Source organism: Nerophis lumbriciformis, linkage group LG12, assembly GCF_033978685.3.
Source record: "Nerophis lumbriciformis linkage group LG12, RoL_Nlum_v2.1, whole genome shotgun sequence".
NCBI lineage: Eukaryota > Metazoa > Chordata > Actinopteri > Syngnathiformes > Syngnathidae > Nerophis > Nerophis lumbriciformis.
The window spans coordinates 18105987-18126945 of NC_084559.2; the positions used below are offsets into that span (position 1 = coordinate 18105987).

The following is a 20959-nucleotide window of genomic DNA, read 5'->3' on the forward strand; positions in this document are numbered from 1 at the left end:
TTTCAGTGCCCCTCCCGAAAATCTCCCATGGCAACCATTCTCCCGAATTTCTCCCGATTTCCACCCAGACAACAATATTGGGGGCGTGCCTTAAAGGCACTGCCTTTGCGCGCCGGCCCGGTCACACAATATCTACGGCTTTTCACACACACAAGTGAATGCCATCCATACTTGGTCAACAGCCATACAGGTCACACTGAGTGTGGCTGTATAAACAACTTTAACACTGTTACAAATATGCGCCCTACTGTGAACCCACACCAAACAAGAATGACAAACACATTTTTGGGAGAACATCCTTACACTGAAAAAAGTGACTTTTTGGTGCTGTAAACTCTATTAGAGTAACTGTCATAATTTATACCTAATATTTTTAACATTCAGTAAGAACTAGAGTTTTTTAAGTAAAATTTAACATTTTATTAACGTAATACATGAATTATGGGTGAAGAGTAAGTTTTACTTATGTTTCCTCATACTATTTAAATGTTTAATAGTTGTACGTACATAAACCTAAAAATATTACATAAACTTTACTCTGAAAATCTAGTGTTTTGAAACGCATGCACGACGACGCATGCGCACAGCACAACAGGCTCCGGCCGTTAGGATCTCTTCACAGAGTACTGCAAGGTGTATTGTAGCGCCAGAAAGTCATTCCACAGGTAAGTTATTACGTTCTGTTTTAAATTTGTGATAATATACGTCTGCATGTAGTTTGACGCAAGATATGTAACTGCTCATAAGTTAATTAAGTTAAGTTAAGTAAGTAAGTAAGTAAGTTCGGTAAAATTTTTTTGCATATAACGCTACATTGGTCCGTGCTGGCCTGTAGTGGGAGGGCTACAGTTTTTCCTGATAAAAACTAAAGTTAACTAAATAAAGTTAGGATATTAAAAAACCACCAACCTAACGGTATAACTTTTATCAACTGACGTCAACATAGTAGAACATGGTATTGTTCTCTGTAAAACTTTTGGCGGCGACACTGAAGTAACGTTAACGTTAGTGAATTAATGTTAATTAATGTGCTTTGGGAATGAGGGGGCGATACTGCTGAATGTTTGGGAGAAATGCCCAAGAATAGGTTTTTAAAACACACATTTACTGACAGAAGCGCCAGAGGTCTTTGAGAGCATCAGCTTGCGATTACAAAGAGACTTCGCTGGCAGTTTTCTTTCCTTTCTTTTTTTTTTGACAAGAAGCTAGCTATCGGTGTGAAGCCCACAGCAACATGTTTTTGTAATTCAATGAAAGAATGGATTGTTCATTACAACTTCTACTCGCAAATAAATCTGTCATGTGTTAATTGTTTTATTTAGCTAGACAAAACAAAATGTTCATTAATGTTTATGATGTAGTTTATTTCTTATTGAAATATTTTTCCATCAACAGGAAGCAAATCAGAACAGAACATTATTCTCATAATTCAGGCAAGTAGAAAATAATGTATGCATTATATTGCTTTGTTATTTTCCCTTATTCATCCATCATAATGTAATATTAAAATTGTGGCTGAATATTTTAGACCATTGTTTTAATACCACAAATTGTGTCTCTTCATTTTCAGGGTGCCCTTTGGAGGAGCCAGTGGACTTTGTGCAAGGGAGGTGCCGTGGGGATCAAGATGAGGCCGCTCCTGGACAGACTGAGTCAGGTGTGCTTGTTTTGCTTGTTCATACAGTATGTTTTACAGGGAGCTGGACCTACTTTTTTTCTCACTCACAGACACATACAGTATACACATACAGGACAAGCCTCACACTTGGTAGATTCCATGCCCTTGCACGCTCTGGGTCCATGCACTTAAAACACGAGCAAATATATGCACTTGTGTTTTCACTTGACAGTTGATTGTGTATATATAATGGTTATGTTCATGTTCTTAATCTGTTCACAGAAACAGAGCATTGAGATGAGGCGTGAAACCATTATCCGCAGCCTTATACTGTACCTTGGCGAGAAGGAAGAGGAACTTTTTGAAGACTGCTTGGTATAGCATTATTTTAATCATTTAAAAATATGTTTTAATGACACAGGTTAATTTAATGTTAAAGTTAAGAGGAAAGCAGACAAAGGAACATATATTCTTGTGTTCATTCTTCCCTGATAATGAAGTCACTTTGAATGATTCATGCAGTTCTATTATTTGTTTCTCAATAACATTCTTCTTTTTTGTTGTATTTTGTATGCAGGAGGACAGCCGGAGTGATGTCAGTAACCACATCCTCAAAATACTCGTCGTCCACGGTGCTGATGAGGATCCAGTTGATGTCTCCATCCTTGTGGAAGGCCATGAGATTTTGCCAGGGTGCAACAGTACTGCGAAAGCTTGCTCACTGCTCATGGGACTGATTTATGCCCTGAACTTGGCATACCCTCCCACTTTGCGCAACACTTTTGAAGTCTTCCAAAAACTCATGCTGGAGCTGGATGGATTGAAACTGTCCCCAAAAGTAAACACCTTGAAGTTGAAGTTGCTTTCCTAAATGCATGTCATGACTTTGTCATCCTAGAGGAGGAAAATGACATCATTTATGGACCCTTGTTGAGGACGTAGCATCATGCATGGACTCTTGTGAAGAAATGCCAAGAATTAGCACTGAGTTCCAGTTCATCTTGGTTTACTAGTGGGTTGCCTGTCATAAATGTTTTTCATTTTTTGTCAAATAAGGTATCTGTTAATGACAGTAAAGATTGTATTCTTCAACAAGAATGGTTAGACACCTTAAGCTGTTTATTTTTAGTTGATTATGTTGATTTTATTTCATTAATGTTTTAATTGCATACTTAAACGTGCACTAGTCAGAGGACTGGTTTAAATGTTGAAATTGCACTTTTTCAGTGTAGTTTGTAAGATTTTAATTGCATATTTGAGAAGTGACTATGTTACCAGATCTATGTTGGATTTGGTTTATAATGTGTAATACTGTGTATTTGTTGTTTACCAGTCATACCAACCTTTGGATATTTTCTTTAAAAAATATACTATTACTACTATTTACTTTGAATACCTTTTGCTGGAGATACATCTTTAATTTACTGTTAGTACAAATTCTAATGCAGTACAATATAATGCACTTTTACTATTAACGCAGTACTTGTACAGTACATTCTGTTTTTCCCCCCATTTAAATAGGGGTATACATAATCCATACACCACTGCTCAAAGTTTAAGAGGCGGTTTCTGTCCTGACCCTCTCCCAGAAGTTGTTGTTGAGTATTATATTTCTGCAATGAATGTAGAAACTCTGTTTCAGAGGGTTGTAAGATTGAACTAAAAAGAAACTGTTTAATTGCATTGTAATTTAGTTGTGTGATATGTGATACATATATATATTAAATGCATAGAGTATTGGTTAAATTTATTTGGTAACATTTATCAAAAGAAAACTGGCAATGATTACCTAATTTTAGTGAGTAATGTAAAGTAATGCAACCAAGTAAATTAAAATGTCAAGCACAAGAAAATAATTAAAATCTACTGAATTACTTCATAACAGCAAGTACTACAGATATATAAAATTTACTTAAAATTTTGAGTAAAATGATGTTCCTGCTGATGAAAAACAAGTAGACTTTACTTAATTTGTTTAAATAAATATAACTTAAAACTTGGATGTAATTAAGTAACTGTTACTTAATATCTTCACAAATGTTATGTTATATGGTAAGTAGAATTTACTTGATACTGGCAAGTGAGTGTTACTTGATATTGCAGCATTAAATTTTACTTAAATCATTTGTGTGCAAATACTTACAATAATTTTTTTAAGTAAATCTTATGAGTTATTTTTTTCAGTGTACAGTAACACAACATAAACACAACAGAACAAATACCCAGAATCCCTTGCAGTACTAACTCTTCCGGGATGCTACAATATACACCCCCCTCTACCCCCGCGCCCCAACTCAACCCCGCCCAACTCAACCTCCTCATGCTCGCTCAGGGAGAGCATGTCCCAAATACCAAGCTGCTGTTTTGAGGCATGTTAAAAAAAATAATGCACTTTGTGACTTCAATAATAAATATGGCAGTGCCATGTTGGCACTTTTTCCATAACTTGAGTTGATTTATTTTGGAAAACCTTGTTACATTGTTTAATGCATCCAGTGGGGCATCACAACAAAATTAGGCATAATAATGTGTTAATTCCACGACTGTATATATCGGTACCGGTTGATATCGGAATCAGTAATTAAGAGTTGGACAATATCGGAATATCGCATATCGGCAAAAGAGCCGTTGTCGGACATCTCAAGTTTTTTTGTTTGTACCGTATTTTACGGACTATAAGTCACAGTTTTTTTCATAGTTTGGCCGAATATATATAAATCGCTCCAGTGCGATTTATATATGTTTTTTCCCTTCTTTATTATGCATTTTCGGCAGGTGCGACTTATACTCCGGTGCGACTTATACTCCGAAAAATACGGTATTTTATGTTGTAGTGTCTTACTGTATAGAAAAAAAACCAGTACCAAAGTTGATTTTACAGTAAAAACGGAATTTAACCGTAAAATCTACTGTCAATTTTACAATCTGCAATTTGATTAATAATTTATTTTGAAATCAAAAGTCAAGCAGATATTTAAGTAGAGTACTTATCTTTATTCCAACAAAAATATCTTTTTGAATATATGATAATATATTTTGATAATATTGAATTTTAAAAAGATATGCAATTGCATGCAGTACATGATTTTTGACGTCAAAAGGGAAAGAACAAATATATTTAGTAAGAAAAGATTAAGCATTTTATTAACGCATATTATTTCCAGGCTTTCGCGGGCCACATAAAATAATGTGGCGGGCCAGATTTGGCCCCCGGCTCTTGACTTTGACACACAGGGTGTAGAGTATAGGCATGTTTTCATCATTTGTATTGATCACATAAAGGGTTGCCCTATTTTAGGTTTGTTCACAAGAAAATATATTTGTCTGTCTAGAAAACAAACAATACATTGTCAGAAAACAAGCTAGTAAGGAATGTATTACAAACCTCTCTGAGCCTTGTTTCCAGCTCCAGCAGCCGACTCTTATGGCTTTGCTCTTGTTGACTTGTTTTTTCTAGATGCTCCTCCAGTTTGGCATTCTGCGCCTCCAACTTCCCGGCCTGAGACTCCAGGTAGAATTTTTGCTGACGGAGCTCTGAGATCATCTCTTCCTGGGCCTTCCTACAATGACTACATGTTAGCAGGTGCAGAAAACGAAGCAAGGCAACTTAGCAGCATGATGTTCTACAAAGTGTGTGTGTGTGTGTGTGCGGGGATACAGTTACGGTCATAAGTTTACATATATTTATATGCATGAAGAATACATTCCAATTAACTCAAATGTACCATATTTTTCGGAGTATAAGTCGCTCCGGAGTATAAGTCGCACCGGCCGAAAATGCATAATAAAGAAGGAAAAAAACATATATAAGTCGCACTGGAGTATAAGTCGCATTTTTTGGGGAAATTTATTTGATAAAACCCGACACCAAGAATAGACATTTGAAAGGCAATTTAAAATAAATAAAGAATAGTGAACAACAGGCTGAATAAGTGTACGTTATATGAGGCATAAATAACCAACTGAGAACGTGCCTGGTATGTTAACGTAACATATTATGGTAAGAGTCATTCAAATAACTATAACATATAGAACATGCTATACGTTTACCAAACAATCTGTCACTCCTAATCGCTAAATCCCATGAAATCTTATACGTCTAGTCTCTTACGTGAATGAGCTAAATAATATTATTTGGTATTTTACGCTAATGTGTTAATAATTTAACACATAAATCGCTCCTGAGTATAAGTCACACCCCCGGCCAAACTATGAAAAAAACTGCAACTTATAGTCAAAAAAAATACGTTACCCCCTCCTTCATCACGCTATGGTAGAAATGGCGCCATGTAAATAAGACCACACACAAGACGAGATCGCCATTTAACAGGGTCCACCTTTCTTAACAGCTATCAAATGTCCATCTTTTGGCTGCTCAATCACAGCGTGAATGCAAACTTTTTTAGTCCGCCCCTGCAGAGGGGGCGCACTTCTCGTTGCGGCAATGGGGTGGAACTTTGCAGTGATGTGCCGTCAGGACCAGCAAGGCCTTCTCTGCTGGCCTAACATAACCAGAAATAATGATCATAATTAAAGATAAAAGTTATTTTTAAATTACTTTCCCTAAATATCTAAAAGTATTCCTATTCTCTTCATGTCATATTATGCTCCTTCCAGCGCTGAGTTTTTATCCAATCAGAATTCAGCTAGCTTATGTTTCCATGCTGTACCAAATCTGCCTAGAGCCTTCAGAATCAACAATGCTGGCGTCTGTGCACTGTAAGCGAACGGGGACATACAGTCACAGACAGTTACAACAGCCAATCAGATTACAAGTTGTTGTCAGTAAGGCCTTCTAGGTGGCCTAAGACAGATATATAGTGATGTTATGAGCGAGATAACATAAGAACTTCATTACCCACAATACCACAGTAGTGACAAACATGCGCAGTTGCCCCGTTTACGTTGTTTAATGTAGCCCTGGATGTAATTGATGAGCACCTTGTGGAGTAAACTTTAAGAAGTCAGCAAACACGCCTTGTCTGCATCTTTTATGATTAGACAAAACACATATATTTGCAAGTCCATTTTCAAGGAGGATATTTTAAAGGGGAACATTATCACCAGACCTATGTAAGCGTCAATATATACCTTGATGTTGCAGAAAAAAGACCATATATTTTTTTAACCGATTTCCGAACTCTAAATGGGTGAATTTTGGCAAATTAAACGCCTTTCTATTATTCGCTCTCGGAGCGATGACGTCACAACGTGATGTCACATCGGGAAGCAATCCGCCATTTTCTCAAACACCGAGTCAAATCAGCTCTGTTATTTTCCATTTTTTCGACTGTTTTCCATACCTTGGAGACATCATGCCTCGTCGGTGTGTTGTCGGAGGGTGTAACAACACGAACAGGGACGGATTCAAGTTGCACCAGTGGCCCAAAGATGCGAAAGTGGCAAGAAATTGAACGTTTGTTCCGCACACTTTACCGACGAAAGCTATGCTACGACAGAGATGGCAAGAATGTGTGGATATCCTGCGACACTCAAAGCAGATGCATTTCCAACGATAAAGTCAAAGAAATCTGCCGCCAGACCCCCATTGAATCTGCCGGAGTGTGTGAGCAATTCAGGGACAAAGGACCTCGGTAGCACGGCAAGCAATGGCGGCAGTTTGTTCCCGCAGACGAGCGAGCTAAACCCCCTATCGACCCTAGCTTCCCTGGCCTGCTGACATCAACTCCAAAACTGGACAGATCAGCTTTCAGGAAAAGAGCGCGGATGAGGGTATGTCTACAGAATATATTAATTGATGAAAATTGCTAGCTTGCTGTTCTTTCCGCCATGTTTGTTTGTGTTGGCTTCACTATGTGACGTCACAGGAAAATGGACGGGTGTTTATAACGATGGTTAAAATCAGGCACTTTGAAGCTTTTTTTAGGGATATAGCGTGATGGGTAAAATTTTGAAAAAAACTTCAAAAAATATAATAAGCCACTGGGAACTGATTTTTAATGGTTTTAACCATTCTGAAATTGTGATAATGTTCCCCTTTAAAGAGAAACTACATCTTGTGAGACCATGTGAGCCTACCCCGGAAGCTAACTCAGCTGTCCCGTGATGTGAGTTCAGATATTTTATTTCTTAATTTTTTCACGTTCAAAATGTTTTTTGCAATTTTAATTTTGACAGTACCACATAAGATATGTTTTAATTGCTTATGTGGGTTTATTGATTTTTAAATGCGCCAGAAAATAACCTGTTTTGTACAATGCCCAGTAGGGTGTAAATGTGTTCCTGTATAGTATTTCTCCACAATGGTCATGTGGTGACATCAATGATGGTATTTTGAGAGGTAATCATTGAAGTCATCACTGAAGGCCTAGGTGGGAAACGCACGGCCCTCCACTGGAACTTTGTAGCCCATACGCCTAATATGAATTTTACTAATAAACATTTCTTAAATTATTATGCTGTAATCTGAAACAATATTTCCAATACATACTTGTCTGTTTTCATTAAAGGGGAACATTATCACAATTTCAGAAGGGTTAAAACCATTAAAAATCAGTTCCCAGTGGCTTATTATATTTTTCGAAGTTTTTTCAAAATGTTACCCATCACGCAATATCCCTAAAAAAAGCTTCAAAGTGCCTGATTTTAACCATCGTTATAAACACCCGTCCATTTTCCTGTGACGTCACATAGTGATGCCAACACAAACAAACATGGCGGAAAGAACAGCAAGCTATCGCGACATTAGCTCGGATTCAGACTCGGATTTCAGCGGCTTAAGCGATTCAACAGATTACGAATGTATTGAAACGGATGGTTGTAGTGTGGAGGCAGGTAGCGAAAACAAAATTGAAGAAGAAACTGAAGCTATTGAGCCATATCGGTTTGAACCGTATGCAAGCGAAACCGACGAAAACGACACGACAGCCAGCGACACGGGAGAAAGCGAGGACGAATTCGGCGATCGCCTTCTAACCAACGATTGGTATGTGTTTGTTTGGCATTAATGGAAACTAACAACTATGAAGTAGGTTTACAGCATATCAAATACATTTGGCAACAACATGCACTTTGAGAGTGTAGACAGCCCAGTTTTCATCAATTAATATATTCTGTAGACATACTCTCATGTCAGCAGGCCAGGGAAGCTAGGGTCGATATTCTTCTCTTGACGGTGTGAGCTAAGACATCCAGGGGGTTTAGCTCGCTCGTCTGCGGGAACAAACTTCCGCCATTGCTTGCCGTGCTACCGAGGTCCTTTGTCCCTGAATTGCTGGAATTGTCTTTTTTCTGCAACATCAAGGTATATATTGACGCTTACATAGGTCTGGTGATAATGTTCCCCTTTAACTATGCATATAGATAAAAAGACTTGCTGCATCTTGGATATATTGTCTAGTTATTAGCAGGCACATGAGCGCTGTCCGCTGTCACCTTTGTACGTGAAACATGTTTGCCATTAACCATTTTGGTGAAAATTATTTCATCAAATTCAGTTAAAACTTTCATTTTGACCATGCTTGTGCTGTGTATCATAACTGATTTTATTGAAAAAATGAAAACTGAAGTCATGAAAATCGATATTTGTCTGAACACCCCCCCAAATGGGTCTAGCTCCCTAGAGCCGTCCCTGATGTGCGCTACTCTGCAAGAAACATCTGACCTTTGTTGTTGCCAACAAGGGCTTCTTTAGAAAGTACTAAGCAAAGTTTTTGTAAACACAAATTGTCAAATTTGTATTTTATGTTTGTCTGGTTGTTTTTGTTGGTGTTTTTTCTCTCTATGGTAAAATAAAGGTGTCGTGCATTGTTGCTATTTGGTGTGACTTATGTAAACTTACACAATTAGCAGGGTTTCACTTCCCAAACTTTATAGACAATTTACCCAAAAAATGGCATTTCTCCGTAAAAATATATTGCCCCTCATCGCTGTTTGTGTATTGTGTTCACATGTACTTATAGTATAAATGACTTACATGTTCTTCTGGGTGTAGATGCTGCTGTTGGCTGCCAGTTTGTTGGCCTCAGACAGCTCAGCAATTCTCTGCTCCAGGCTGTTCATCTTAGAATCCATTGCATTTATGGTCTGGAGAGGAAACACCAACATCATTTGAAATAATAACTGTCACCTTCATGCAATTGATATCTCAGGCAAATAGTTTCGCTGGTCTACGATAATCAAAACAAGACATCTATGTCAGTGTGATTAATGTGAAAATATGCCTGAAATAGTGTCCCTTCCTAGCTCTTACCGCCTTCTGTTCACTGATGATGCTGCACTTCTCCCGCACCTCCTCCTCATATTTACTCTGACTGGACTCCAGCATTTCTTTATCAGCCATATCCGCCTTCATCTGAGATTCCAACACCTCCAAGCCACAAAAGCAGGATATCGCTCAACAATACATGATGAAAGCAAGACTCTGACGGGATACGGAAGCCGTCGTTGTGTGCATGTGAGCATATATCTGCATATTTCACCTTAATCTTATCTTCATAGAGCTTCTCCTTCTGCTTGAGATGTGTATCCAGTCGCTGTGCTGTAGCTTGTGACTCTCGCAGACATTCCTCAAGTTCCTACATGAAATAAATGAAATACACAGTGCGTATTAAACATGCCGTACACTGCAAAAAGTCAGTGTTCAAAAACAAGAAAAAAAAAAAAAAAAATGAGGGGTATTTCATTTGAACTAAGCAAAATTATCTGCCAATAGAACAAGAAAATTTGGCTTGTCAAGACTTTCCAAAACAAGTAAAATTAGCTAACTTCAATGAACCCAAAAATACCTTAAAATTAGAATATTCTCACTAATAACAAGTGCATTTTTCTTGGTAGAAAAAAATAATATGAGACCTTTTTGCTCAATATGTTGAAAAATATTCTTCAATGAAGTAAATGCTAGTGCCATTATCTTGACATAATGATATGCGCTCGGCATTACATTTCTTGAAACCAGCAAACTTATACTAAAAACTAATTTATCGTTCTTAATGGAAAGGCAACAAGGCAACCACTTGTTACTCTCAGGGTCTCCTAGCCGCTCAGGCAAATCATATGGTCTAAAAATGAATTTTTCCATCGATAACATGACATAATCGCGCCAAGTGCGTGCAAAAATGTTTTAATTGTAATTTTGAAGAATTTATCTGAATGTGCATGAACTATTTCTGTTCAAAATTGTTAGAAATGTCACAAGTTAAATGTTTAAATATTAAATGTCAGTTTACTGTACCGTGCCAACTGTACTACTATTTGAGTACCGGTATGTATTTTCTATTGTTTCATTGAAAATAAAACAGCAAAGTCCATTTGGCTGTCATCTGTTTTAATTATGAGACACAATTGTGTCAAAGTCATGATTTTTTTTTTTCTAGCTTGAAATAAGAAATTATTACTTTAAAAAAGTAGTTTTATAGTTGTGAGTGTTAATGACACAGCTTTATAACAGTTGATATTCTAGTTTCAAGCATGTTTTACTCAATATAGGTCATCAAATCTCAGCAACAAGCTGTAATATTTTACGGAGATAATTTAGGACCAAAACCCTTAAAACAAAACATATATATATACATACATACATACATACATACATACATACATACATACATACATACATACATACATACATACATACATACATATATATATATATATATATATATATATACATACACACATATATATAAATATATATATATATATACATATATATAAATATATATATATATATATATATATATATATATATATATATATATAAAATATTGGATAGGTCAATAATTCATAATAACATTGATTTTGATTCAATATTATGTTTTGAGCAATGACAGTTTGAAAGAAAAAAAAAACAGCTTTGTTTGATTAGTCAACATTGCAACTTTTTCTGAATTACATTTAACCTTTAAGCTTTTTTATTTCACTTTTGTTATGTTTTTGTTTATTTTAATAGTATTTTTAGAATGTGCCGTGGGCCTTTAAAACATTAGCTGTGGGCCGCAAATGGCCTCCGGGGCACACTTTTGACATCCCTGCTATAGATAATAAAAAATTGAATCTGATAAATCTATGGATAAAAAGCCGAGCCTGGCGACGCATGCACGTTTATCATAACTCTCTCACTCTCTCTGTCTCTGCCCCTCCCTCACCAATGCTGCTGCGTGCACAATTTGTTTTGTTTTTAACCCCTTCTTAACCCTGAACGTACATTGAAAATACACGCAACCCTAACTCAAAATGCCGGACATTTGAGGCATTTAAGAAACTCCGCCCTGACAGCTCCGCAAAAGAGGACATGTCCGGTGAAAAGAGGACGTATGGTCAGTCTATCGTAGCCCGTTAGCTGCTAGCATGCCGTGTGTTGTGCCTCGGTGTGCATTGTTTACACAACGTGCGTTACGCTACTTAATATGTCCGTGTGGAAACTCGTTCAGTACACCTCCGAACCGAACCCCTGTACCGAAACGGTTCGATACAAGTACATGAACCGTTACACCCCTAGGTGACTTACCATGATTTTATCCGCCATCTGCTGAATTTGCTGGCCTTTGCTTTGGATATCGTCCTTCATTTTAGTCTCACGGCGCTCGACGATCTCGAGCCTTTTCACCTGGTTCTCTAGAGTCTTCCTACCATCCTGTACACAGTCCACACAAGTGCAAACATGCTTACACGTACTGACAAGCATGTCACAAGTGATTCAACATGATCTGTTTGCTTCATATAGGATTTGAGGGAATGAAGTGAACCTCAGTCTCACGAAGGCGTCTGCGTAGACTGTCACTGGACTCTTCCTTGTTCTGTAGCCTCTCTAGATCTCGTTCCAGGCGTTCTTTGACCAACTTCATGCTTTGGAGATGGTCTGTAGCTTCAGCACTGGATTTTAATGTCTTGGAATTCAAGTTTTGAAATAAACATTTAGTCAGTAATGTCATTCACGGTTCCTTGATGACGGTTTTAAGACTGAATAATACATGTTTTCCGGATAAGTTATACCCCATGATTATAACCATTTTGCAAGGATATGCAACTCATCAGGCTATCATTTATTTCCAGTAGGAAAAAAGAGGCAATCAGTGTTAGTGCTCTTACTCAACTTTTTTTCAGTACATTAAAGCAACAATCTCTCTTTCTCAAGCTCACAAAAATTCTTACCAAATGCTTAATATAATGAGTGTGCTTTTTAGCAAACCAGTATTGTTTGCTTATTAATCATCGTAAAACTATTGAACAAATGCAGGTAGGTCTCAATCAGCAAAATTAACCGGATTAAAAAAACAACAACAAATGATGGATCTTTAACCAACCCTTGAATGAAAGAGTTCAATATATACATAAAATAACCCAAACCAGTACTACTGGACTTAAGATGCTGAAAACACATGAAATATTATCCTGTAATTAAGGGCCTACTGAAACCCACTACTACCGACCACGCAGTCTGATAGTTTATATATCAATGATGAAATCTTAACATTGCAACACATGCCAATATGGCCGGGTTAACTTATAAAGTGCAATTTTAAATTTCCTGCGAAACTTCCGGTTGAAAACGTCTAGGTATGATGACGTATGCTCGTGACGTCGATGGTTGAAACGGAACGCCATTGTATCCAATACAAAAAGCTCAGTTTTCATCACAAAATTCCACAGTATTCTGGACATATGTGTTGGTGAATCTTTTGCAATTTGTTTAATGAACAATGAAGACTGCAAAGAAGAAAGCTGTAGATGCGATCGGTGTATTAGCGTCTGGCTACAGCAACACAACCAGGAGGACTTTGACTTGGATAGCAGACGCGCTATCCGACGCTAGCCGCCGACCGCATCGATGATCGGGTGAAGTCCTTCGTCGCTCCGTCGATCGCTGGAACGCAGGTGAGCTTCGGTGTTGATGAGCAGATGAGGGTTGGCGTAGGTGGAGAGCTAATGTTTTTATCATAGCTCTGTCGAGGTCCGTAGCTAAGTTAGATTCAATGGTGTCGTTAGCAACAGCATTGTTAAGCTTCGCCAGGCTGGAAAGCATTAACCGTGTAGTTACAGGTCCATGGTTTAATAGTATTGTTGATTTTCTGTCTATCCTTCCAGTCAGGGGTTTATATCTTTTGTTTCTATCTGCAGTTAAGCCCGATGCTATCACGTTAGCTCCGTAGCTAAAGTGCTTCCCCGATGTATTGTCATGGAGATAAAAGTCACTGTGAATGTCCATTTCGCATTCTCGACTCTCATTTTCAAGAGGATATAGTATCCGAGGTGGTTTAAAATACAAATCCGTGATCCACAATAGAAAAAGGAGAGAGTGTTGAATCCAATGAGCCCTTGTACCTAAGTTACGGTCAGAGCGAAAAAAGATGCGTCCTGCACTGCACTCTAATACTTCACTCTCACGTTCCTCATCCACGAATCTTTCATCCTGGCTCAAATTAATGGGGTAATCGTCGTTTTATCGGTCCCAATCGCTCTTGCTGCTGGTGTAAACAATGGGGAAATGTGAGGAGACTTTCAACTTGTGACGTCACGCTACTTCCGGTACAGGCAAGGCTTTTTTTTTATCAGCGACCAAAAGTTGCGAACTTTATCGTCGTTGTTCTATACTAAATCCTTTCAGCAGAAATATGGCAATATCGCGAAATGATCAAGTATGACACATAGAATGGATCTGCTATCCCCGTTTAAATAAAAAAAATTAATTTCAGTAGGCCTTTAAGAGAAACCAATAACATACTAAGTATGAGGTCAGAGAAGATAAAGCTTTTATGCACTTATCTCACAAAGTAAAATGCTTTTTCCTCCATTATGTTTAGGTGCACATAATGATTAATGATTCATTTTCTAACAAGAAATGTCTACCTTAGTAAGCTTCTCCTGAAGATCTTGGATCTTTGTCTGCTGCTCAGCATTGGTCTGGAAAATAAAAGTACTATTTTCAATACATTCTTCCTTTAAAAGAACAATAGAGTTCAACCTGTTGGAGTCGATCGGATTGGCTGACTTCTGTCAACATAAGCGACTGCTGACATAACTAAAATTGCTTGCACATTTACTTGTGATTTTTGGTATCAGCAGAATTCCTGTCAACCCTCCATGGGGGCTGTGTAATTCTCAAGACCAGAATTGATCGTATTTCCCCTCATTTTCGGCAAAATTTGCCTTATTTTCAAATGTTGGCAGACATAATAGGGACACTGGGAGATAATAAAAGATTTTTGGACCTACATACCTACAAATTGGGCCATCTATTTTCTAGTGGCTAACAATAAAAAGATAAATATAAAACAAATTGGTGCATTTTGTTTCAGAGCTACTACAGCAGTTGTGGCACCGAAGAAACGACCTTTGCTCGTACCCCGAAGCGTTACTGCTAAGTGCCAGTGTCTTTTTACATAACCACAATATGCTTTTGCAAAAACACGCGAGCGATAATGATGAAGTTAACTATACGACAACAAATGTCTACATTTACACTCACACAAATGGAAACTTTTTGAAAAGCAGTCGAGCCTGTTTTTCAAACTCAACTTTTTGATAATAATAAGAACACCATGGACGAGGACCATAGGTGGGTAGATTAGCCAGAAATTGTACTCAAGTAAGAGTACTGTTACTTTACAGATTTATTACTCAAGTAAAAGTAAGGAGTAGTCACCCAAATATTTACTTAAGTAAAAGTAAAAAGTATGTTGTGAAAAAACTACTCAAGTACTGAGTAACTGATGAGTAACCTGTTCGTTTAATGATGACGGCAACAAATATAAAATCCATTATTATTATTATTGTTAAATAATGCACAAAAACATAAAAATAGCCATGAGCAAATTCAGAGCCAGGAATATCTCTTAAGCAATTAAAACAATAAAATATATTAAATAATAATACATTAACATAATAAAAATTAAGGCAAATTGAGCCACAATAACTTAACAGTACCATAGGCTCAGTAGGTAGAGATTACAAAGGAAAATTACAAGCTAGCATTTACGCAAACCATAAACTGATAGGTGTGGGCTGCACTTGGGAACACACTGTGCACTTCTGATTGGTGTTTCTTTGCATGCGTGTGTGTGCGTTCGACTGTGTGTGTGTGTGTGTCTATGAGGCTGCAGTGCGTTAATAAATGTCCCCACACGATGTACATTTGACAGTGATTCATAGCAGGGAAGCTAATATCAGCCTACAGTGACAGCCAAAATATCTACTAACGTTACTTACCACGATGTGCTTCCTCAAATTTGACGTTGAGTTCATGTAAGCTTAAGCTTGATGTTGTTTTGCCGCTGAAACTTTATGTTTTGCCGCTGAAACTTTATGTTTCCGCGGCGGTCACAGGGCCAGGCGGTCATGTGACCGCCTGGCTCTGTTTGATTGGTGAAACGGAGTCAAACGTCACCAGTGACTGCATTTGATTGGTGAACCGGAGTCAAACGTCACCAGTGACTGCATTTGATTGGTGAAACGCAGGCGTGCAATAGATCCTACTTGAAGGTCTGTCTGACAAACCAAAACAAACAAAGCGTGCATTAACAGATCGATAAAAATCAGTAGCGAGTAGCGAGCTGAATGTAGATAAATGGAGCGGAGTAAAAGTAGCGTTTCTTCTCTATAAATATACTCAAGTAAAAGTATGTTGCATTAAAACTACTCTTAGAAGTATACTTTATCCCAAAAGTTACTCAAGTAGATGTAACGGAGTAAATGTAGCGTGTTACTACCCACCTCTGACGAGGACTTGGGAGTTAGTCTGGACTTAGACTGATTGAAAGCTTAAACGGGTTTGACTGTATTAACATAAACATAGACAAAGAAAGTAAATTACCTTGTCTAGTTTGGTGAACTGCTCATCTGCCTCCGCTTTGCCTTGCTCTTTAGCCTGTGAAAATACTTTTTTTTGTCACTGAATACCCTCCAAATAGTTGCAATAATGAGATGTTGTAACATTCCTCAACAAACTCAAAGAGAGACAGACTATTTACAGTGAGTATTCTCTATTGTGTGGATATGAAATTGTACTTTTTCTGGACAAGTCCGACACCTTCTGCAATCTATGCTGGTAGTTCCTCTTCAATTCTTCACTGTTCTGCCGAGACTCCTTCAGTTCGGCTTCATACAAGTCGCTACGACGCCGGGCAGCAGATAGGTCCTCCTCCAGTTGACGGATGGAAACTCGCATCTCTTCCAGTTGGGCATGATATTCCTGCAAGTAGGCCAAATTGTCAGTGGATGAAAGAGTAATAAAATGCTTAACCCTTTGAAGTGCAGGATCGTTTTTGGTGTTTTTACGTGTTTGTGTTTACCTTTACTGTTAATCCATCCATCCATTTTTCTACCGCTTGTCCCTCTCGGGTTCACGGGGGGCCCTATCCCAGCTGCATTCAGGCTATAGCTCATCATAAAACCTATTTTATCACCTGTTTTGGGGGAATCCACGATATATATATTTTTTCAAGCCGATACGGATGCAGATACCTTTTTACTTTTCAAAACCAATACAAATAAACACTAACTCATTTACAGTACAGAGCACACCTGTGAAGGGAAAACCCTTTCAGGTGACTACCTCTTGTAGCTCATCGAGAGAATGCCAAGAGTGTGCAAAGCAGTAATCAGAGCAAAGGGTGGCTATTTTGAAGAAATCAGAATATAAAACATGTTTTCAGTTATTTCACTTCATGGTGTTTTTTTTGGGGTTTTTTCTCCATAAAAGAATACAATCATGTGTGCTTACGGACTGTATCCCTGCAGACTGTGCTGATGTATAATGTAGGAACCAGAATATTAATAACAGAAAAAAACAACCCTTTTGTGCAAATGAGTGTGAATGAGTGTAAATGGGAGAGGGAGGTTATTTGGGTTGGTGCACTAATTGTAAGTGTATCTTGTGTTTTTTATGTTGATTTAATTAAAAAAATTTAAAAAAAAATTTTTTTTAATTTTTTTTTTAATTTCTTGTGCGGCCTGGTACCAATCGATCCACGGATCGGTACCGCTGGTTTACAGCATGAGTAGGGAAAAGGGGTGCTGGATTCGCTCACCCTAGTACGGATAATCTCACCTCATTACAATGTTTTTTAGCTATGTTTTAATGTTTTTGGATTTAACGGTATAAATAATGCCTCACATAGACCTGATAAATTATCTGTCCGATATTTATCGTTCACCCCTACTCCTCATGCAGATTGAAGTTTGGATTTATTATGCTTTGCCTGCACGTCAAAACTCCTGTGAGTTAAATAATAAAAAAATACAGAATATCCGGATATGAGCAGATTTTTAGCATTTGTTAGAGGTAGAGTTGTCCGATAATATCGGGGTGCCAATATTATCGGCCGATAAATGCTTTAAAATGTAATATGGGAAATTATCGGTATCGGTTTCAAAATTATCGGTTTCAAAATTATCGGTTTCAAAAAGTAAAATTTATGACTTTTTAAAACGCCGCTGTGTTCACGGACATAGGGAGAAGTACAGAGCGCCAATAAACCTTAAAGGCACTGTTTTTGCGTGCCGGCCCAGTCACATAATATTTACGGCTTTTCACACACACAAGTGAATGCACGCATACTTGGTCAACAGTCATACAGGTCACACTGAGGGTGGCCGGATAAACAACTTTAACACTGTTACAAATATGCGCCACACTCTGAACCCACACCAAACAAGAATGACAAAACACATTTTGGGAGAACATCCGCATCGTAACACAACATAAACACAAGAGAACAAATACCATATACACCCCCCCAACCCCCAATCCCGCCCACCTCAACCTCCTCGCTCATGCTCTCTCAGGTAGAGCATGTCCCAAATTCCAAGCTGCTGTTTTGAGGCATGTTAAAAAAAAAAGAATGCACTTTGTTACTTCAATAATAAATATGGCAGTGCCATGTTGGCATTTTTTTTCCCATAACTTGAGTTGATTTATTTTGGAAAACCTTGTTACATTGTTTAATGCATCCAGTGGGGCATCACAACAAAATTAGGCATAATAATGTGTTAATTCCACGACTGTATATATCGGTATCGGTAATTAACAGTTGGACAATATTGGAATATCGGATATCGGCAAAAAAGCCATTATCGGACATCTCTAGTTAGAGGTAAAATCTGCTCATTTGTACAAACGTTTATTTGTACAAAAAATATTTCTACAGCAGTAAATATAAGTGCTTAAAAAGGGTTACCGTTGGTCCAAGTGTTGTTTGACCCTAATCCTGTTGAATGAATTATTTCTGTGAGAAGCTGTTCCAGTATTCATGTGAGCAACCTCATCCATAAGCAATGCTGCTCACTGCATTTAAACCCAACAGGATGAAAAACGGTTCTGCAATTTTGCAGATAATAAAAAAGACGCTATTGCAAGCCAGTTTATGTCTGTCAATTCTGTAGAAAGGAATGCTGAGAGTGAAAGTGAAAGTGAACGGGTCACAGTTAAAAAGCCATTGGTCACAGCCTAGTTGATCTAATTACAGGACATCAGGTTACATGGCACATCAGTACATGCGTGCGTCCCGAGTCTGGCACTGATCCTCGGCTGACACGCAATACGACAAGTGAATCTGACAGCAGCAGGAGAAATTGCCAAAATAACTTAGGTAGAATGGAAAGCAAGACACAATTTGTTTGGATGAAAGAAAGCATAAACACAATGTGATTTAAATAAATATTGGAGTGTTCAGTTTTGTAATTAATTTGCAATTAATTTCAGAGTTTGAAATCTGCATCAGACTACTTTGCTTTCTGCATGTTATCTAACCTCTTTGCAACGATAATAAACTGCACATGTTCTTTGTTTTTATTTCGGGAGTCACAAGGAGAACATGCAAACTCCTAACAGGAAGACCCCAAGCCCGGGGATCAAACCCAGGGCTTTCTTATTGCGAGGCACACGCACCAACCCCTGGTCAACTGTGTGTGTGTGTGTGTGTGTGTGTGTGTGTGTGTGTGTGTGTGTGTGTGTGTGTGTGTGTGTGTGTGTGTGTGTGTGTGTGTGTGTGTGTGTATATATATATATATATATATATATATATATATATATATACACACAATTGAATGTGTTGTCCTGGGCTGGTCTCTATCTTCAAAGCTTTGAAAATAAATGACAAAATACCTATTCTGTTCTGGTGATAATTTAAACTCAGCTTATGTGTCATCAAAAGAACTTGGGATTGACCAGTAACTTAAATTCCCTTGGAGGAACATCTGGTACAAACGCAACAATTTATATATATATATATATATAAATATATATATATATATATATATATATATATATATATATATATATATATATATATATATACATGGTCACTTTAGTACGGAGAACATATTCACCATTAATTAGTTGCTTATTAAGATGCACAATTAGTAACATATTGGCTCCTAATTAGTCATTATTAAGTACTTACTAATGCCTTATTCTGCATGGCCTTATTATACAAGCAGTAAGCCATTAACTAAGAGTCTTCCCTCAATAACCTCAGAATTATTGCTTATTAGTAACCCTAACCCCTATACGGTATGTTCCCCTAGTGTCCAAATAACTCTAAATTAAGTCTTTGTTACTTAGAATATGTTCCCCATACAAAAGTGTTACCATATATATATATATATATATATATATATATATATATATATATATATATATATATATATATATATATATATATATATATATATATATATATAAAACAATATTAACACATATAAACAATATATATATATATATATATATATATATATATATATATACAACAATATTAACACATATAAACAATATATATATATATAAACAATATATATATATATATATATATATGTGTGTGTGTGTGTGTGTGTGTGTGTGTGTGTGTGTGCAAGCTTTTAGAATTGTAGCTATTAACATGACTAGCATTTTTACTTTTATATTTGAAAAGAAATGGTAAAAAAAAAATAGTAAAGACCAAATGCAAACAAGGCCAGAGGTTTACAACACAGAAAGTAGGCCAATTCAAAGCTTCCATGGGAATGTTCTATTTTATCATGCCAATGATGTGTAAATGTGCTTCTGTATAGTATTTCTCCAGCAATGGTCATTTGGGGACATCAATTATGGTATAGGTGGGAAAGGCGAGAACATTGAACTAATTTGTTAGAATGCACCATATAGTTAAATAGTATTGTGCATGTTTATGTGTGCATGCGCAAGTATGCTTTATGAAATAATTCAGCTTATTTAAAACAAAACAAAAGTCTTGTCTAAAAACCCTATGTTTCTTCCAGGGTGCATCAATAGGCCTTTTGCCAGTACTTTTATTTAATTGACATTATTTTTAAACTTTTACAAACATTCTTTTTTGTTCTGGCTGACTTGAAAGTCAGTGCACAGCTGTGTGAGCAAACCACAGGGAG

At 37.2% G+C, this 20959-nt stretch overlaps 1 protein-coding gene across 2 annotated transcripts in view; it reads right to left on the minus strand.

Annotated features, from left to right (window-relative positions):
- Window positions 1–20959, minus strand: part of LOC133623072 (citron Rho-interacting kinase-like) — a 158664-nt gene that overhangs the window by 78218 nt on the left and 59487 nt on the right. For both annotated transcript variants that reach the window (XM_061986021.2, XM_061986019.2), the window contains 9 exons: window positions 16605–16766; window positions 16389–16442; window positions 14426–14479; window positions 12325–12465; window positions 12087–12212; window positions 10060–10155; window positions 9831–9947; window positions 9555–9664; window positions 5004–5178 (listed from right to left, as the gene is read on the minus strand). In XM_061986021.2, coding sequence (XP_061842005.1) covers window positions 5004–5178; window positions 9555–9664; window positions 9831–9947; window positions 10060–10155; window positions 12087–12212; window positions 12325–12465; window positions 14426–14479; window positions 16389–16442; window positions 16605–16766 — 1035 coding nt within the window. The remainder of the gene's footprint in view (window positions 1–5003; window positions 5179–9554; window positions 9665–9830; window positions 9948–10059; window positions 10156–12086; window positions 12213–12324; window positions 12466–14425; window positions 14480–16388; window positions 16443–16604; window positions 16767–20959) is intronic.